At 35.5% G+C, this 21,423-nt stretch overlaps 1 protein-coding gene across 7 annotated transcripts in view; it reads right to left on the bottom strand.

Annotated features, from left to right (window-relative positions):
• Nucleotides 1-21,423, bottom strand: part of dlg1 (discs large 1) — a 1,351,531-nt gene that overhangs the window by 756,528 nt on the left and 573,580 nt on the right. For all 7 annotated transcript variants that reach the window (XM_069849439.1, XM_069849443.1, XM_069849448.1 and 4 more), the window contains one exon: nucleotides 10,173-10,208. In XM_069849439.1, coding sequence (XP_069705540.1) covers nucleotides 10,173-10,208 — 36 coding nt within the window. The remainder of the gene's footprint in view (nucleotides 1-10,172; nucleotides 10,209-21,423) is intronic.

Here is a 21,423-nt window from a genome sequence, read left to right as displayed (position 1 = left end):
TGTAAGTAAATGAATTAAAAAAGCAACTATTGTTATATCATAAACAGAAAATATGTGCCCATGTGTTGGTAAAACGTCAGCTCTATAGCTTCAGCAGATGTCGAGAAAATAATTTAATATTCTGATGATAGGAAGTTGAGCACCAATATCACCTTAAAAGCATAATGCGATAAGAGTTTTGTTATGTAATATTAGTTACAGTTAAAACATATATCTATGTAACTTTGTTTTGTACTATAATATTATTTGATTAGTTTATTGATTACTTTTATAAAGCTAAATATACCATCAAGAACAATTCCAACTTATTATGTCATACTCAGTCTCTTTCTTTAGGATATCAATTTCTTTACGAATGATGTGTTTCATTCACTTAATACAGTATAGTTGTATTACTATGGAATTTATGTGAATATTTCTTCTTAACTCTTTATTATGTTATTAACGTTTAAAATACAACTGGAATATTAAGAAATTGGTGTTAGTGCTTTTGTTTTACAGACAATATATATAATCTCAAACAGAAAGAAGCCATATAAAAATAACGACATAAAATTTCACGTTCCGTTTGCAGTTTGTACACAACTGTTTCCTTAATCCAACAGGCTGCTTATTCATATACGTAACCCTTCCTCCTTCCTCCTGCCCGTGCACTACGTCAAGGTCAGAAAAATGCGCTTGCTTTGACATCACTGGTTTAAACTAATTATTTTAGGAAAACGAACTTAAATGGGAGAAATAACTCAAAGATTTGTTAACAGGACAGTAATTCAGGCAGAAAGGCTGGCATGGTACAACGAACAGGACAGACAGGAAAGACAAACAGACGGAGACAGATTGACAGGAAGAAACAGGCAGAGATAGATTGACACATAGACAAATATACAAATAGATAGACAGACAGATTAGATAGGTAGACAGGACAGACAGAGACAGAGAGATAAGAAGATAGACAGGTAGATAGGTATGTAGATAGTTAGACAAGTAGATAGGTACGTTTATAGGTAGACAGGTAGATAGGTACAGTTACCCTTAAAAAGAATGAGACGATTCTTGGTCGTCGGAAGTTAAAGTTCTACAACGCTGTTCACTCGATATCGACGTAACGATACATACAATGACAAATAGTACAAGAATTGTTACAAGGACCACAACAAGGACAAGGACCAGAATAAGGATCACGAAGAAGACTGCCATTTAAGGCCAGGATTTCACAACATAGCTCGAGTCACAAAATATCATTGTTTCACTGTACCGAATGGCAAATGCCTGCTAAGTGATCTACATTCTGGACTGCTGCTGTCACTGTCTTGTCTCGGTAGCTCATATAGTAGCATGTCGGTTCCACTGTATAACCGAAACATCTCGTGTTCGATCCTGGGTAAATTTTTTTTATGGAGGTGTAATTAATTTGTTCAGAGTTCCTCGACTGTCTAATTTGTCGAAAAATATGGAATAATTTATGCCCAATTTCTGGGTCTTACAAGTGGGCTCAACCTCGTCAAAAAAATAATAAATCTTACTTGGAAGTTAAAAGTATTCTTCCTGAAACAAAAATCATAAGAAACAAAAAGAGACCTGCTAACTTAAAATCTTGTCCACATGTCATCAGCTTCTATTACAGCTCTAAGTCGATACGGCATGGATGTCACGAGATTGTGAAAAAAGTTCTGATCCCCGGCGAGATCTTCCCAGGTGTCAACAACTAGATCCCACAATTCGTCTCGATTTCGAGGGCGTCGGTGGGCATAGGTGGCTATCCTTCTCTTTTTCAATTCCGTTCATAAATTTTCGATGACATTCAAATCAGGTGACTTCGGAGGCCAATTAATGATTTCGATCTCGAATCTCCTTTGAAACCATCTTTGAATGCTTGCAGCATAGTGCACGGGATGGTTATTGGTTATCCTGCTGGAACAGCAATGTTCCTTTGGGAAAACGTTCTCGGGCGGAGGGAAGGAATATATTTTCCAGAACGTGCTCGTAAGTTCCCGCATTAAACCGGCCATCGATGCGTTCTATAACGCCAGGTCCATCGTAAGACATCCACCCCCAACACGATATGCTAAAGAGCCCCGATCTTTCACGTCGGTGCACATAGCGCTGGTCATGTCGGAGACCATTCTCACGATAGACACGGACAGGACCTTCGTAATCACTCGAGATGGTTGTTTCGTCGGAGAAAATTACATTTCTCCAATCGAAATCCACTCGATTGGTAGCGAAGGCAAGACGGTCGACAGCTTGTGCTTCCCCCAATATTTCCATTTGCGCAGCCCTCCTGCTCCTAATACCGCGGTTCCTCAACCTGCTGATCACAGTCTGTGAAGAGCCGGGAAAGTTAGATGTTGCTCTTATTTCGTTAGCAGTCAGAAAGGGGTCCTGTCGAACTGTCTCGAATAAGAGAGCATCCTCTTCCAATGAAGAAATCCGCGGACGCCCAGGAATAGGGCGATTTTCGACCTCCCCTAAATTTTGGTAACGATGAACCCACCTCGCGGCTGTACTTCCAGGAACACCTACCAAACGGCCAGTAGATCTAGCCCCATATCCAGCCTCAACTAGAGCTATAACTCGCTGTCTCATGCCACGTCGGTTCGCCATTACGATGAGAAATGAGGGATGACGATAATACTTTAGTGTAGACAATGACTATTTAACGTGATATAGAATTATTGAAATAAGAGGCATCTTGCATAGTAAGAGTTAATAAATCAACCCTAAATTAAATATCTAAATAACAGGATATAACAGGAAGTCCAATTGTTGCGAAACTAATCAAATTAAATCTAAGCTGAAATAGCGCAGCCATTGATAAATGTTTTGTACACAGAATTACACTGAATTCCTATTCGACAGAACCTATAATCAATGGCTTGTCTGAACATGATAAACAAATCCTAAGTGTTTCCAATGTCACTGAACAATTTCAAAATATTAATTTAAAAACTAAGAAAGGATCATAAATGCTGTATCTAGTGATTATTTGCATTTATGTCTACAAAATGAATCTTGGAAAAACATATATGATATTGGTACTACTGATATTAAAAGTAAATGCATTGAATTTTTCACTTAATTTCATAATCACTTCAGTGGATGTTCTCCACTCAATGTTGTGAAAAAATTCGAAAGTAAAAACATGTAGATAACGCAGGACTTCAAAATCTCATGTATTAAAAAGAAGAATCTATATGTAATGAGTTGCAGTGTAATGATCCTCATGTTCTTAAATACTGCAAGAAGTACAGTGTAATTTATAAAAAATTATGAAAGAGGGAAATAGAATATATTTGAATAGAAAAGTACAAAATTTAGATAATGCAATTAAACCTATTCGAAATATTGTTGAATTTAAACTTGTAGATATCCTGAGAAAGAAAATATTTTTTCATTGAAACCAGTGATTATAAAGTAGAGGATCCCAAATCTATTGCAAATTCTTTTAACGTATTATAGTATATAGTACAGAAATATTATTCACAACTGAAACATTCAAGATTTTGCAAAAGATACTGCAATTCGTTACTTTACAGATGCATTTAATAATTAGTATTAATATATGTAATTAGTCAATAACTGCAACAGTGCTTTTTCATTCAATCATAACATGAATAAAATTGAATGCACATTAAATTAAACACTATTGCAAACACGTAGATAAAATAGTTAAAATTAACTGAAGGTGTGAGAATGAAATAATCCAAAGCCATACTTTTAACAAAAATTGTTTTGTGCGAGTGCATTTCTTACACATATGGGAAAGCTATTAATAAAATATTGTAATAATTACTCAACAAATGACATAGCCTAAGGACTCTAAACCTTTGTAAAAGTTTGTCTATTATTATATATATTTTCTAATTTCATTTTAATTGTTAGTTTTTAATATACATATGCATTTACATTGTATATGTGTGTATAAATGCATTTATTAGATTAACGTTTATAATATTATAACTTGTAATTTTGTATTGTTTGCGATCATTAACACTTAATCTCAGGACTTTGTAAAACTCTATTTCAACGTTACTTAGCTATTTCAACGTTATTTAGACAAAAAAAATCGTTGTGTAGATTAAGAATCGAACTCGCACTCTTCTACACAACACGCAGAAGTCTTACCGTCTGAGCTATTGAAACGACATGAAAGATTTCCTTTCTGTGCGGAGTGTCGATCTAGTCATGAAGGTCCATTGTCGATTTAACTACACGATTTATGTATATATTTATCTTTTATTTACGTAATATTATCATATTTTTTGCAGTTTTTAAATTGAATTTCGGAACGATGCTAGTAACAAACCAAATAGCCTGAATTTAAGTAACTCAATATTCGTTATCTTGTGTATCAGTGCTCTGGTCTCCGATCATGCACAGTGTCTTACATCTGAGACTTAAGAATATTCAATCGTCTCATCCTTTTCCAGGGAAACTGTACGTAGATAGGTAGACAGGTAGATAGGTAAGTAGATAGGTAGACAGATACGTATATAGAAAGATAGGTAGATAGGTACATAGATAGGTAGACAGGTAGATAGATACGTAGATAGGAAGACAGGTACGTAGATAGGTAGACAGGTAGATAGGTACGTAGATAGGTAGACAGGTAGATATATACGTAGATAGGTAGACAGGTAGATAGATACGTAGATAGGTAGACAGGTAGATAGGTACGTAGAGAGGTAGACAGGTAGATAGATACGTAGATAGGTAGACAGGTAGATAGGTACGTAGATAGGTAGAAAGGTACGTAGGCAGATAGTCAGACGGATACGCATACGTACGTACATACATACATACATACATACATATATACATACATACATACATACATACATACATACATACATACATACATACATACATACATACATACATACATTGATACTAGTAGAACACCAATAAAATTTGAAATTCAATAAAGAAATCTAGACGCACTATTCAAGTGAGAGAATTTCTTGTTCAGACTCGCAGTTGTTGAATGTAGTTGTTTACGTTACAGTAGCAGATCGACAGTCATGGACGGTAGTTTTCTGGCGCCTCATCCGATTACAAAAAGTGTTTGTTGTTTGCTTGGGGAAAGTTGAGGTGTGGACGTTTTTAAAGTGACAATGGTGAAAATCGGAAGCAAACTGTAATAAAATGCAGGAAGCGCCTGCAATATGGTGGCACCAGCGACTCAAAGAGTAACAAAAACTATGACATGCAGCAGACCGTAAAATTAAAATAAAAATTTGACCGGCTTCAGGTGATATACGACACTTGGTAAACTTTTTCTGTCACCGTGATAACGGGTCCCTTTTCGTAGAGAATATTCCTCAACTCACTGACACTTTTATGGCAATGTTGTGTGGTCTGTTTTCCTCTCTTTTCGTGACAGGGAAGTTCATATATTTTCTATTCACGTATTCCTTCAATTAGAGTTTTATTATTTAGGAAAATGGAAGGCAGCATTCTAAATGTGTGGATGTAAATTGTTTACCAGGATGCATCCTCTAAATTTTAACACGAGATAAAGTCAAACTTGTTCCTTCAATATGAACAACTTTTTTCGAATTAAAATAAAATGCGGAAGAATACGTCAAAGCTTCGAGACGCTATAAGACATGTCAAATGTAGAAATTCGTACCTACTCTCTTATCATTTGAAATATAAGACAATCACTTTGACATTTAGCCTATATAGAAACAAACAACAGACCCAAGTAAGTAAATAAACTCCAAATCATACAAATTTTCTTAAAATTTTCCACAATTCAATAAAATTAAGATCTATTTATGCTGATATAATTAGAAATTTTATTCTTTCAGAAAGTTAAAATACATGGCCAATGCATCACGTAACTTAACGACCGAGCTAAAGAAAATATATTCTCGAGAATAAGCGGCACTAATATCATCAATATCTCGAATAACTGACAATAATAATAATTACAATTAATCATATAGAAAAACAAAATCTACATACCACATCATATATATATATATATATATATATAAACAAAATAGAAATAAGAAAAAATGTAATACCGTTAAAAAATTAATTTAACGTCAAAGTGCAGATGTACGTTTTGTAATTTTAACTTTGTACCGTATCATGGTGACCATGCAAAATAGAACGTATATTACACTATATTTTAATATTATACTATATATGTAATCATTTTAACGCTGTTTAAATGAATATTATATAATTTAAATCAAATAGTAAAAGCAGAGCATATTTAAGAAATGAAATGGTACACATTTATATAATTTCATTTAACAGTTTGATTTCAATGTGTGTATGTTCACAAATGTAAATATTTACATAATATGACCCGACGACCACGATCAAGTCGAAAACGTTTGTTCAGTTAAAGAAAATTGTTAATAAATCATGATTATTTAGCCTATTAAGTCAAGTTAAAAAAAAAAAAACAGAAAAGTGTTATCAACTGAAACTAATTTGTAAACATATTGATACTCCGTAACTTATCGGACTAATAAAAATATAAATAAAATATATAGTTCTGAAAAAAAAGAAGAACGATATAGTCTACATTGTTTGAGGTCTAATTAATGAATGGAAAACATCTCATTGACGTATCTTAAGTAGAAGTGGAAATATTACAGTTTAGTTTGGCACAGTTCTTACTAGAATATGCAACTGAATTACTAATACCGATACCCTTAACATCACTTCTACTAGCCATACTGTAACTGACTCGCAAAAGCTCTGTTTATAATATAAAACATTGATTGATTACGAATTTTAAGTAGCTTTTAAGCTTTGTAATCGATGTTTGTCGATCAATGTGACTTGTAACACAAGAGAGCCAGAGCTCATATAGGTTTTCAGTCTTCTAAACAATGCACACGAGTGAAAGCACTGAAGAAGCATAGTGCAAATGCATACATACGCTCATCTCTGCTCTACACAACACATTAACTTGTGTCTGCTATCTGGTGTTACTTGTTTTATAATGTCTTTACTCTTGAGGTTATCTTCTAGCTGAATTAAAGTGCCGAATTTCTAATGTTTTTTACTTTATTCAACAGGCTTAAGCATTACTTGAAAACGCAGCGAACAAGGCCCATTATGTATTATTAGCTCATCACTGTCACTGCTAATGCCAGTATTATGCGCCGTAATATACCTCATGTGCTGCTGTAACACAGTTAATAGGCTGCTGGTAAACAGGTTAGCAGTCAACTTAATTTGACTTAAAGGGGACAGCTCGTTCACAAGGGTCAAAGAGCAAGCTTCTTTACTATATTTCTCAAAATAGAGTACAGGGGCGTTACTACTCCATATAATTCTCTCATATCTTTTTTTCATTCGCAATCAAGCCACAGAGACTTTTTAGAAATGACAGCAAATCAACATTTTAATGCATATATTGGGGAATCAAAGTGCTTATAGGAAACCTGACTCATAATTACTTTGTACACAAATATTTAAAAAAAATCAGACATCACACCTCAAAAACTTTGATAGAAGACTTGTTTAATACAAGGTGAATCAAAAGTCTGGAATCATATAAATTTCTTCCATATGCTTGATTTTCGATTACTATAGGTGTCACCAATATTTGTAAGACCAAATGCTCTACCAGTGACATTCGATTCTAGTCCTCAGCTATCTCAAAAGCCGCCATTTTGGATTCAACTTTGAAATTTTAAATGTAAAGGGAGTCATATTGGCACTCAAAATCATATGAAATTTTATGAAAAAATCAGTGGTGCAATCCGTTTTGAGATATCTCTAATCGTTTTCAAGTTACTTAAAGATAACTGTCATAATGACACAAACATTAGTTACTGCATCTACAGATATTTTGTAACACGGTACAGTACTAAAGAGGCTTTGGGAAAGGTATTTTTATGCAATTCTGGTGATTAACTTTTTCTGCTTTACTGTTTGGTTAACCTGTAACAGTTTCAATGCATTGTTTTGATTATTTGAAGCTTTCCTATAATAAATTTCTTGATTTTCGTGATGGAATTATCAAAAGAGGGAAGAATTGATATCATTCTTCATTCTGGTAGCAGACTGGACGAATAGTTCCCTGGACATTGGATTGGTCGGCGTGGACCAGTAGAATGGCCGGCCAAGTCTCCAGATTTAACACCCTTGATTTTTTCTTTTGGGGTTACATAAAGAGCTTGGTATATGGAGGTAAAATTGAGAATGTGGAAATTTAAAGAACCGTATCATGGAATCTGTGCTAAAGTCAACCTGGAAATGCTACAAAATGTTCTCTCCGCATTCTCAATTTGTAAATAAATCTTAAAAAAGAATGAAACATCACACCTCAGAAACTTTGATAGAAGACTTGTCGTTTAATTATGTATTAACACAGCAAGAGTAGGTAAATTCTATTTAAGGACGCCTTCAATACCAGAGATGGGCTAGGCTTGGTTTGACTTTTTCGAGGGCCGAACCGGGGACGGATTTAAAGTAAAGTAAACGTCGTCGAATTCAATTTTAGCTCTATGAAGATAAATGTGTATCATATAAAGCGAATACAGTACAGTAGAACTCCGATTATCCGTCACCGCATTAACCGATTGTCGGATTATCCGACTGTCTTTCTGTCGCTTTTTTTTTTCTACAGAAATATGTAAAGTTCTGTACATTATATTAGCACGTTATTTTTCCGAGAGAGGATTATTACAAGCCTTTGCCCTTACACAGTATGGTCTACTGTTCAAGTTGTAGTACTGTTCTGTATAAAATTTCTTCCACGAGTATCAAAATAAATCATGTTGTAGGGTATTAATTATAAAAAAGTGCAAATAGAGTAGTTTTGGGAATGAGAACTGTGGCTCATCGCGGAATACGAAATTGGAATAACAACTGTTTGAAATTTAATAAAACTCAAGGATAAAGTGTATAAATCGACAACATGAGACGTCCACTCTTCCTATTTTTCAACAGACAGCCATTACAAGGAGTTTCCTTACAACTACACAACCCACTGTTAACAACCAGACTTAAATCATTGAAGTTCTGATCCACTACCTAGCGTGTTCAATACAAGACCATAGAGGAGCTTACAAAATTGTAAGATTGAGCGTATTCCGAATCTCAGCGCTGAGCAATCTGATGGCATCACGGTGTTCCGAATTTCAACGATGACGTCACTGTTACTCCACTGGTGTCGCACCGGTTCCATCAGCTTGCAGAGTTGGTGGCAGTCTCCATCAGCCGCCATCAGTGAATCTGATTGGTTTTTGTATAAGGCGGGAATTAGCAGACGAATGACATCGTGCACTGTTGTGTCATGGCGGTGTGTTCTGCTTTAGTTCTGCTGTATTGTTTGTAATGAGCACAACGTAAAAACAATATGTTAATGACTTATGAGCGAACATGTCAACGGACCAGTTATTACTACCGGTTTCAAGAAATAAATTGTTTATGCTCTCTTTTCTTTGAACGAGTTGGCAGTACAGAAATTTCTCAAAATTTTGCTAGCATAGCACAGACAACAACTTGTACAGTCGCCATGACAGCCATCGATCCTTCCAGCAGTTTTGTTCCTATTTCGCTGCAGCGTGACGTCATTGTTTTCCACCGGTCCGGTGAGATTCGGAATACGCTGATTGTTCATTAAATTTACAAATATCTTTTATATATGGATTATCCGATATTTTTTATTAACCGTTCAAACCCACCCCTTCATTATCACTGATAATAGAGGTTCTACTGCACATCAGTTTGTAAATTCTACGTGAAAATAAGGACTCCCTCTTCAAAGCCGCATTTCCTGCATTTCAATATATATCATATTAATACTATTAAGATCGAAATAAAACAAAGCTAATTCTCTTCATAATAAAATATAAGTTATTGCAACCGAAAAAGGTATACACTACATTTTGCACCAACATACTCCTACAATCCTCTTTACAGCATAAAGTAGAATTGACGCGACTGTCTTTTGTAAGCCCTTGCTCGCTCTGCAGCCCAATTAACACCAAGGAATAGCGGGATTGCCATCGCTCGAACAGTCACACAGGATTAGCGCACGAAAAATATAAAACATAAACGGATTGTGTCAAATGCGACCGGGACAGCTCTGCTCACGTCAGCGGCCACGAACTTTCGCTCTCCACGCCTCCCAAATCCGCTGTGACGCGGGGATGACACCTCACTTATCTCTCTTCCAAATTACTTCTACTCACCTGATCGCTGTCATGCCCTTGCCAGCTGTCATTGCTCTGAAACAGAAAAAGAAAAGAGGAATTAGGATCTAAAAAACTTATTAAAACAGCGAGAAACTAACAATACCAAACTCCATACAACACTAAGTTAATGTGGCATATCTCGTTTTCATCACATACGAACTTACGAGTATATCTCTACTGAAATACGCTTTTTGCCTGATAGTATGTTTTCTCGTCGTTAGAGCAAACGGCCGCCACGATTGAAATTTGATTTTACTGAATTTAGAGTTGCCAACCTAGCTAAGTATCTATTAATTTTAGAAAAATTCGTTCCGGCACCAGGAATCGAATTCGGGACCTCTCAGCTATGCGCGCTGAGCACTCTTTTCCTCTGAGCTATACCGGGACACGATCCACGGTGGCGGCTGAACTCTTCTCCTTTTAGCTAAGTATGTTGAAATATTACAAATACGTAACTGCTCTAATGAAAACCACTGCCTTCTATGTACGCTACAGTGCATGTAAAATTCATACCCAAAAGGCAGTGTTAAATAATATACATTATACGAGACAAATCACTGTACTCGAACTGTACTGAATTTTATTTAAACAATTCAAACTTCACTTAACAGAACGAAATAAAAATCATTCCAATTGAACACGAAATATTACAAGTACCTGAATCATTTTTACTCTTCTACATTAAAGTTGATGGTGGAGTATGTATATTAAAGGCAAAAAAAATCATGTTCTGGGAATAAGTTAATTAAGTAGTAAAATATCGCTGTAATCGAAAAGTATTGGGAGTAAATTTGAATAAGGAACAAAAAAAGTTTCCTTCCCAGGCAGGATTCGAACCACGAAAGTCTTAGTTACCAGTCTATCGTGCTCTGGAGTGAACAAGGCTCTGAAATCAGCTACAAGGGTCGGTCCGGTTTTTTTGCCACTACTGTACATTGGCCAGACTGCTAACATCAGTCAGCTGTTCATAGTGTAACGTACGTACTATACTTACTTACTTACTGACTTTTAAGGAACCCGGAGGTTCATTGTCACCCTCATATAAGCCCGCCATTGGTCCCTATTCTGAGCAAGATTAATCCAGTGTCTATCATCATATCCCACCTCCCTCAAATCCATTTTAATATTAACTTCTCATCTACGTCTCGGCCTCCCCAAAGGTATTTTTCCCTCCGGCCTCCCAACTAACACTCTATATGCATTTCTGGATTCGCCCATACGTGCTACATGCCCTGCCCATCTCAAATGTCTGGATTTAATGGTCATAATTATGTTACGTGAAGAATACAATGCGTGCAGTTCTGTGTTGTGTAACTTTCTCCATTCTCCTGTAACTTCATCCCTCTTAGCCTCAAATATTTTCCTAAGCACCTTATTCTCAAACACCCTTAACCTATGTTCCTCTCTCAAAGTGACAGTCCAAGTCTCACAACCATAAAGAACAACCGGTGACATAACTGTTTTATAAATTCAAACTTTCAGATTTTTTGACAGCAGACTGGATGATAAAAGCTTCTCAACCGAATAATAACAGGCATTTTCCATATTTATTCTATGTTTAATTTCCTCCCGAGTATCATTTATATTTGTTACTGTTGCTCCCAGGTATTTGAATTTTTCCACCTCTTCAAAAGATAAATTTCCAATTTTTATATTTCCATTTCGTACAATATTCTCGTCACGAGACAATCATAATTATACTTTGTCTTTTCGGGATTTACTTCCAAATCTATCTCTTTACTTGCTTGAAGTAAAATTCCCGTGTTTTCCTAATCGTTTGTGGATTTTCTCCTAATATATTCACGTCATCCGCATAGACAAGCAGCTGATGTAACCCGTTCAATTCCAAACCCTGTCTGTTATCCTGGACTTTCCTAATGGCATTCTCTAGAGCAAAGTTAAAAAGTAAAGGTGATAGTGCATCTCCTTGCTTTAGCCCACAGTGAATTATTTTTATTATTAATAAACAGATCTTATCTTTGTGTGTTCGTTTGATGGAAAGAGGTGTGGTTACACTTTCCAGAAAGATAAATCTCTAGTTCTCTGTCGAGACCAAACTCGGATCCAATAACTTTGCTAATTGAGTCACAGAAGGTTATTTCTTAACTGAAATATGTAAACATGATCGCTGATGGTGGAAGTTCAAAAGAATTTGCGGAGTCTTTGCTGTAATTAAAATGATACTCATTAATATCTGGATATAAATCTAATTTCTTTCTGAGCTTTCCTATGAAATTCTCTCGTCCTTAAAAATTCTAACCCTTTCATTTTACGCTTCAAATAAAAGTGTCGCAATGCAATTTGGAGCACTTGTTGCGCTCTGTAGCTCGATCTCAGACATGTTCTGCCTAATAAAACACTAATTAGTGAAGAGACGATGACACGGGCGTAGATGAATTTTGAAGTAGGAGAAAAGCTGACGCGAAAACTTGAAAGAGGATTCTGTAATCTAAATTATCAGTTGGAATTCTCGCGGAAAAGTTAACTACAGAAAAGTAGCTGCGTATACTAATTGTCAAGCACAGAAACATCTCCTAAAATAGCATAAAACATTTCCTTGAATAATCTGCTGGATAAACTGTTGACGCAAATTGGCATAGTTTGGTCTACATAGGGTAAAGGTTCGTAATATTGTGATACTAATAATATTATGATAGTGCTTTCTGAGAATTTTTTTTTTTTTTTACAATTTCACTGAGCGAGATAAGGACCGATTTTGTGTAGAAATTTGTCCACGAATATTTCCTTAATACGTTGACGCAGAAAAAAACCGATCTTCCTCTCGCTCAGTAAAATTGTAATAAAATTCTCAAAAAGAACTATCATAATATTATTAGTATCATAATATTATCAACCATTATCCTACTACTCTACTTTTCTACTACAGATTGTAGACTTTCTTTATAACAAAATTAAACGGGGAAATTCTCATAAATATTCAGAAAATAGTAAGGTAACAATTTATAGGCCTATTCGACACTAACAGGGCTAAATTATTAGTTACAAATTTGCCTTCACCACAGTCTTCCTCAACGAGAAGTAAAAAGGTTACACAAAGTTCATATAAAACACTGACGTAATTCAATTACAAGTCACAAATTTGCTTCTACTATAGTATAAGATATCACGTATCTGCTTGTCTTGGTTAATGCCAACTAAAACGTTACTTCGGTACGAATACTAGTAGACCTATACAATTATTTTGAAAACACAAAACATATATTTTGAGGAGAAACAAAAAACTATCTGGCATGGATGTTGTTGACACTTCAAGTATGAAATTCGTTCTGCAAAATGAGTTGAACATAAAGTGAACATAAACAAATTAATATGAGATACAACACACATTAAAAATTAAGTTACAGCATGGAATTGATATGAAATACATACAGAAAACATAAAAAACTTAAAACAATAATTGAAACAATGTCTTCTAGCTGGCTATCAGGTTTTTCATTCTCCACGTCTCTTTCTGTTTCACTTTCACTGTCACGTGATGTAAAATAAACAGTATGAAACGTTTGAAATTCTTCACTTAAACCTTCTACAGGGACATCATTTTATTTTTACTTCAATTTTTATTGTACCTGAGTTTTTGAATGTACTTCACTCCCACCCCTTCTACTAGTAAACTTCCAATCGTCCTCCACACAGAACCAAGGCCGCGTATGCAGTCAGATTGCCTTACGGTGATACTAAACAGTACTGAGTTAGTGAGTATAGTACGTTCCATAAATATATTCGCGTTTTTCAGTGACGAAAGAGTTTTCAATACTGAATCATATTTTCGTACAGGTACTGTCGTCCGTTTGCCTACGTCTCATCCCGATTTTCCCCATCTACTTCTGCTCGCCTCTCTGTAAATGCTAATGTCTGGGCTGTCTTAGCTCTTTTCTGAAAACATTAATTTCTGTTAGGAATTGGGCGTCTACGTAATATTAGCCTATACAACTGTTTAAAATTAACTTAAACAAAAGGACCTTCTTCCTTTCTACGACCCTGCGACATAACTACTTGGATGGAAAGTATATAGCATATCTAAGTAATTTTATCTTTTCGGATCGGGCAGAAGTGAAGACTGAATTTACAGTACGTCAGGTAATCTTTTACAGATTAAGTACAGAATTATTTCCACATGAGTTACTAGTACGAAGGACGAAACTGGTAATTGGAATTAGGTACAATAGTCTATAGTACGATAATATGCACAAAAGAACTGAAGCCTGTATCGAAATGAAAGGCCACCATTTTAAAATGTGTGTTTAAATATCCATATTATGATTATTTTTCAAATTAACTTCATTCTCTAAATTGTACGCTAATGTGCTATACACAGTATAATATACACTGCATAATGAATATATCCGAATGGATAGCTCAGTTCGAGAGTAAAAACACGTATTGTTAATACTATACTGTATTTTGATTAAATAAAAACCTAATGAAAATTTTATCAAATTCAAAATCGCGATAATTCCTAGTTTACGTAAATAGATGAACTACTTTTCTTTCCTCCTATACCAAGTAAAGTGATTTGTTTGTATTTTACGCCAGTATCATCAAACTCCAGTCGTGGAAGGGGGTGCAAAGCTATAGCCAGGTTAATATTAGAAATGTTAGTAAAAATAAAATGATGTCTCTATATATTAATTTCCTTCTCCATGGCATTAAATCACGGACAATTCCAACAGCTGATTACAGTACAACATGAAAGGGACCTAAAATCGGCAATATTATAATCCCATAAATGACTTTGGGTCCCTTTTCTGCTGTCGGCATTCAGTTAGTAAAACTCATTTTGCGCGGTTTTGTGGCAAGTAACAAAACTACGTCCTACTTTAGCTACCTACAGGTAGCGCAAGATGTTAAAACTTAGAAATGCAGTTTTTACATCATAAACTCGTTATTTTGTTCTCCTGTAAAATTTACTTTCACGACTTTAAGTCCCTTTCCCCGCAAAGAGTCACAATTATTGAAATTACAATGTTGGCAAACAAAAAAACAAATGCTAGGGAGGTGACAAAAATTGTAGCATAAGCAGCCATAATTGGTTGAAATACGTCGTTCCGTACTGTTTTATTGGTGAAAAGTAGTATGACGTAGTAAAAGTGTACTAGTCATATTTAAAAAATCCAAATCTCTTCAATTCTGTGAAAGAGCGAGGAACAATATCTGGCATCCCAACACTCGTCGAGAGGTGTCGAACCGCGAAAGGACTTCGCTAATGGATTTCAGTGCAAAATCAGTTAAGTCTTAATGGATGTATATTAATAATTACTTGACGGGCGTGTGCAAATGAAGTGGCCGATGCTAATCAAGCGAGAGCAGAAAGGGACATCACGAGTCCGCAAGTTGGTAATTACTTTGTGTTCCAGGCTTGCCGATTATTAGCAAGTAATCTAATTCCACAGAGCGACTTACGCCACGTCACGGGATGATAACAACCGCGTTCGAAGCGTCACTCTGTTTCGTAATATGAAAACGCGTGCTCTCCGAATCTTCACACACAATCGAGGGAATGCGAATTTGTGTATTAAAGTGATTTTAAACCAGAACGCGTACAACTATAGGTCAGTCAATTAGCTAGAGGACTTTAATTTGATCAGAGGTAGATCCAGTGAAATTTTCTGAAAAAAAAAAGTGATTAGGGAAGACTACTTCCAAGGCTTTGACTTCTCCAAAGTATTAAAGAGGAATTTTTATATGCTTCTTTAGGTGAAATAATAGTTCTTTCCTTGCAGATTTCACACTTCTCCTATTTTAATTTTCGGAATGTCAACGTCATCTTTTATTCAGATTTTCGTAATTTTATATACAGGGTGTTAAAAAAGTATCCAATATTTTAGAAGGTTCTAGTATGCATCAAATCAAGAAAAAAATGTATAATAAATATGGGTCCTACAACACATATTGAATACTTGTTCATAGGAAGTGCTTAATGTGACGTCCATTCATGGCAATGCATTCCTTTGCCCTTCGGCGTAAAGAATCACGCACTCTTTGAAATTGATCTGGTTGTTCTTGATAACAAAGAAAGTCTAGGGAATTTAAATTTGAGGAACGAGCAAGGCAAGGCGTGGGGCCTCCTCAATCAATCCAGCGGTCCTGAAATGTCAACGTCAGGTATTCACAATCATTGCGGAAAAATGTGCTGGTGTGCCATCGTGCATGAACCACATCTGTAGTCTGTGCTGACATGGCACATACTCCAGCAAGGTAGGAAATACGTTAATAAGAAAGTCCTGATAACGAGCCCCAGTTAATCTCTGTGGTAGCACGTATGGCCCTTAATCTATCGCCAAGAACGCCTGCCCATACGTTGATTGAGAATCGGTGTTGATGCCTTGTTTCTTCAACTGCAAGGGAATTTTCATCAGCTCACACATGCTGATTACGAAAATTCACAACACCATCTCTGCTGAATACCGCTGGTATCCGCAACCAAACTTTTCTTTTCAGTATTCCTTGCGACGTATCAGTATTCCATACCAGAGGCGTCAACTATGGTATGATTATCTGGTAACCTGCTGTATTGTAGGGCAGAAAAATGCATCGTCATAAATGGACATCACATTGAGCACTTCCTATGAACAAGTGTTCAGATCTCAGAAAGTATGTGTTGTAGGACCCATGTTTATTAGACATTTTTTTCTTGTTTTGATGCATACTATCACCTCCTAAAATATTGGATATTTTTAACACCCTATATATACACAGTGGGCCAAAAACCGGCACAAAATTAGAAATACTCTATTTTCGGAAATGTGTAACATTAATTATTAATTAATACACTGCTGGAAAGAGTAGACTTTAAAGATAAGCAGGACTTTTTATTATGTTTTTTTCAGGCTCAATTAAAATCTTATGGAGGTCAATACATAATGATGCGAAAAATGTGGGTTTTGAAGACGATTTATTACTTCAAAATTCAGAAACTGAATGCAGAAACTGAATGCTGGTAAAATTAATAATAATATGAATGATTTGTTAAATAATCAGAATTAAAAATGATGCTCTATGTGACCGCCATTTGCCCGCACAACCATTTGTAGGCGTCTTCTCCATTGTGCGATAGCGCTTGATATCTGTCTTTGATCAAGCCGGTCCCAACATTCAAGAAGGCATTGTCTTGAATGTTCAATATTACGAATTCTTGTTTTGTAGTCAACTGCTTTTTGTAGTTGACTGCATACAAAATAGCCTATAGGATTAAGATCTCGTTTGAAACTCCAGCGGAAACCATCAGAGAATATGAGAAATGCGATCTTTCACGCAATAATCTCTCAGGAGGGATATCATGTCCATATCTTGCTAATCAATCGTTACACACTTGAAACAGACCATTCTCGCTGAGCGTAGTTCCTTACAATTTGACGGTCAGATAAATTATCATATTGGTGGAATTGTTTAATAAAAATCTTGTCTTCGTTCGTTAAGCGACAAATTATTCACAAAATGAGAACTCAAAACCACAGTATAAGAAGTATCAGTAGGGACAATTATACGGTATCAAAACAGAAAATAAAAACAAATAATGATAACGCAACAAACGGCTTCGCCTGTTGAACTCGTAAGACCATAGGCCCTAATGCTTAGTTCGGCATAAACGATCGATTTTGCACTGCCTTACAAAAATAAAAAAATAATGTTTATTAAATGGTAAAAAATTAAATATTACAGTACTTTCCCGGTCTACAAGGACTGTGAAATTTGCCTGTGAAATAAACTTTCAAGTGAATTTATTAGCTACTGGGATATAACTATTTAAATTTTGTGCCGCTTTTTTGCCCACTGTGTATATATGTGCATACATCGCCTTCATTGTTCCTGCTGCGTGATTTGCCATTACAGACCTTATTGAAGTTACATAAATGAGAACTTTACTCGTTTGAACTTCTCTGCTGGGCGCCCTCATTACCGCAGAAGCCACGAAATGCCATGCTACGTGACCAATTTATCACAAATTCATTGGTAGGACTGGAAATTCTGCTGCAATATGCAACACTCGACATACCTCTTAAAGCAAGCAGTGGACAAATCGTACGGAAAGTCAATGAATTGATTTTTCAATGACAATGGCTCGTTTCCACAAAATGTATCATATTTATAGTACAATTAAGCACTTAAAATATAAATAATAGGCCTAATGATAGAGATTGACTCGAAAAGTTGTAAGAATCATTTTTTCTTTCTGTTATCTCCATAAAGCAGAATTTCTTATCATTAACATTGAGAATGAGAGCTATTCATGAAAATTTGTCGTGGATTGAACTGTTTAAATTACTTTATACGAGGTGCGTCCAGAAAGTAAGTTTCCCTGGGGCCGCTTACAGAAAGAAAACAAAATTTCATGTAAAGATTTATTGGAACAAATAGGCCTACAGCAATTATTGAGAAGTTTTTCAAACATATTTCCCACATCTGTCATACCGTGGGATCAATATGTCATAGAAGTCCTGTGTCGGGAAATAAGTATAATGCAGAATATGAAATCTGATGCATAAAGAAATGCAAGAATAAAATAAATTACAATTGCTTACTAAAGAGAAGAGCAAATAAGTACATAGGTCTAAATTCTATAATATCTACATTTTAAACTCAAAATTCATACCTCTAAAACAGTACCTAGTTGTTACTTATAATGCCTTTTAATTACTCTAAAGAACTGCATTATTATTTCATTACTAAATCATTTTTAAGAAAATAGAGTGGTATTAACATTAAGAAAAGTACTCTGAAGCTCAATTTGTTGTACTTTCACGAAGCATATTCTTGCCCTTGAAGGTATCCATCCAACTGTAACACCTGTACTGGATGAATGAAAGAATCAATAAATCTATGAATGAATCAGCTAATGAATGAATGAATCAATCAATTAATCAGTGAATCAATGACTAAATGAATCAATCAATTCATACATGAATGAATCCATGAATCTATGTATGATTGAACCAATGAATCGGTGGATGATTGATTGAATGTACTGAGAGAGGAAGAATTATCAATTAAATGGTAGACCTACACGATGATAACGCGTCCTTGCAAGGGCTCTTGTAACTCCTGCATGGCTCAATGTGGTCTGTCTTTGCTGTCCACCCACAAAGAATGAGAAACAACTCGAATATTCGATAAACAGACCCTAACAGAATGTGCTATCAAATCAGAATTTTGAGGACTATAATTAATCATGATGTATTAATGTCTTTTTATTTTGCACAACTTGAGTCAAGGCTTTCATATGACATATGTTTTTGGGGATCTGGAACAATGTTGAATGACATTTTTATGACTCAGAAGCGTATTGTCAGGTGCATGGCTGGTGTTGATAGTAGAACCTCCTGTAGAGAATATTTTTTACAGTATAATATTCTCACTGTTTATGGCATATATATTTTTATGCTCGACCATGCCGAAATGTAGTAATTATACACCTGGTAGCAGTCCTTAAATGCATGTCATTAAAGTACACCTATTCATTAAAGTTCAGGTTTTCGATTATTCTCGGATATGCAATCGAAAGAAACGAGGGAAACGTCACGGAGGCTGGAAATCCAATACTGTCGCAGAAGGTTATGTTCTGTTACTATAATAATTAGCGTTAATTGTAATTAATATTCAAATAAATTCAATTTATCATCTCGTTTTTCAATTCTGAATCAATTTCCAGGTTATATCAAAATTAGTTCATGTTATTCTCTAAATTATATCAAGGTCAATGACATTATTGTTCCTCGGAAAAAATCAATATTTTCGCGTCTGCGCTAATCTCACAATTTACGAGCTTGCACAAGGTCACTTCTGCTCTTCAGTGAGATGCGAATAAAATGAATACTTCTGAATAATTTCAAGTTAGAAATATGGTCGAGCATAAAAAGTCGTATGAAACTTGCCTATAATGGTAATTAAGACGCTCATATGAAAATTATGAAACTCGCTTACGCTCATTTGATAAACAAACATACTCGCGTCTTAATTACCAACATTATAGGCTCGTTGCATAATGTACTATTAATGTATTGCAATTAATTTATTCAAATCTTTCTGACTTTCACCAAAATAGTGATTTTCATACTTATGATACTCGTAATAAAAATAGCTTAAGTATTCCGATAAACCACCTTACAAATATTAGCAGAACTTACATGGTTTCTGGTATTAAAACTTACAATAGCTTGCCTGAGGATATTAAATATACAAATAATACTCTTAAATACAGGGGATATACAAAAATAAATTAATACATTTGTGTCCTTAAAGTCTAGAGGATGCACGTGTGGGTTTTTGAACTCTTGCCTAATGTATTTTATATTTGACTTATTGTAATTAATGTATTAATGTATTTTATTGACAATGTCTATGCATATATGCCTCTGACAATAAAGTTTATCTATCTGAGACACTCCGCGAGATGGAAGAGATTTGCATACAAACTATAGAGCCAGGCGTTCAATAGCAATATATTATAATTTCTATTTTTCATAACCGGTTGTGCACGACTCTAATCCAGAATATACGAATACTGCTACTTAATAATGCCGATTGTCTGTGAAAGTGGGAGTCTTAGCCTTCCTCTATCTCGTGGAACTCCATGGTTTATGATCGAAATAACTCAAACTAAATTTAAAATATTGAATAGGTAGAGAATGTGTCAAATATTTTAAAAATAATTGCTGTACAGGCAGGTAGCAAATGGACAGCAAAAAAGAGAAGCAAATATATAGGCTGTCTGAAATCGCTCTTTCCGTACCAGAACTGATGAAAAAGCGTATTTTAATCAAAATCTCGAAATAGACTTTTGAGCGTCACAGTACTCCGTGTAATGAGAAAGTGAATATGAGCATTTTTCTCCCCGCTCTTCCCCTCTCAACTCTGTGGAAATCTAAACAAAACTCACTCGCTCATTCAAAACACGTCAATAAGAGAAAAACTCGTGGACTTAGTCTGTTGTTGCGCGCACAGTCCCTGCAGCGCTATTAGCGTTAATGAACCCGCCGATCGCGACATAAAACAGGGACGGCACACAAATTTGGGTTCTTCGGAGTTAGTTTGCGATTCTAATGGCCTCGATACAAACGTCATTACCAGAGTTATGTGCAGTGTAAACACAACTGTAAAAGTCGCGAACGGGGGTCATTACTGGGGGCAGATTGCGAGTAATGTCTCCGTTATCACGCAGTTGGCACCCTGCAGATGACGGCCCGGCGCTATCTGCACTGTTGCGTCCAGGCGGGGCGGCACGATACAGCGC

This window comes from Periplaneta americana, chromosome 16 (genome assembly GCF_040183065.1).
Source record: "Periplaneta americana isolate PAMFEO1 chromosome 16, P.americana_PAMFEO1_priV1, whole genome shotgun sequence".
Lineage (NCBI taxonomy): Eukaryota > Metazoa > Arthropoda > Insecta > Blattodea > Blattidae > Periplaneta > Periplaneta americana.
Note: the sequence above shows the minus strand (reverse complement) of the source record. Positions and strands in the feature narration are given on the sequence as shown.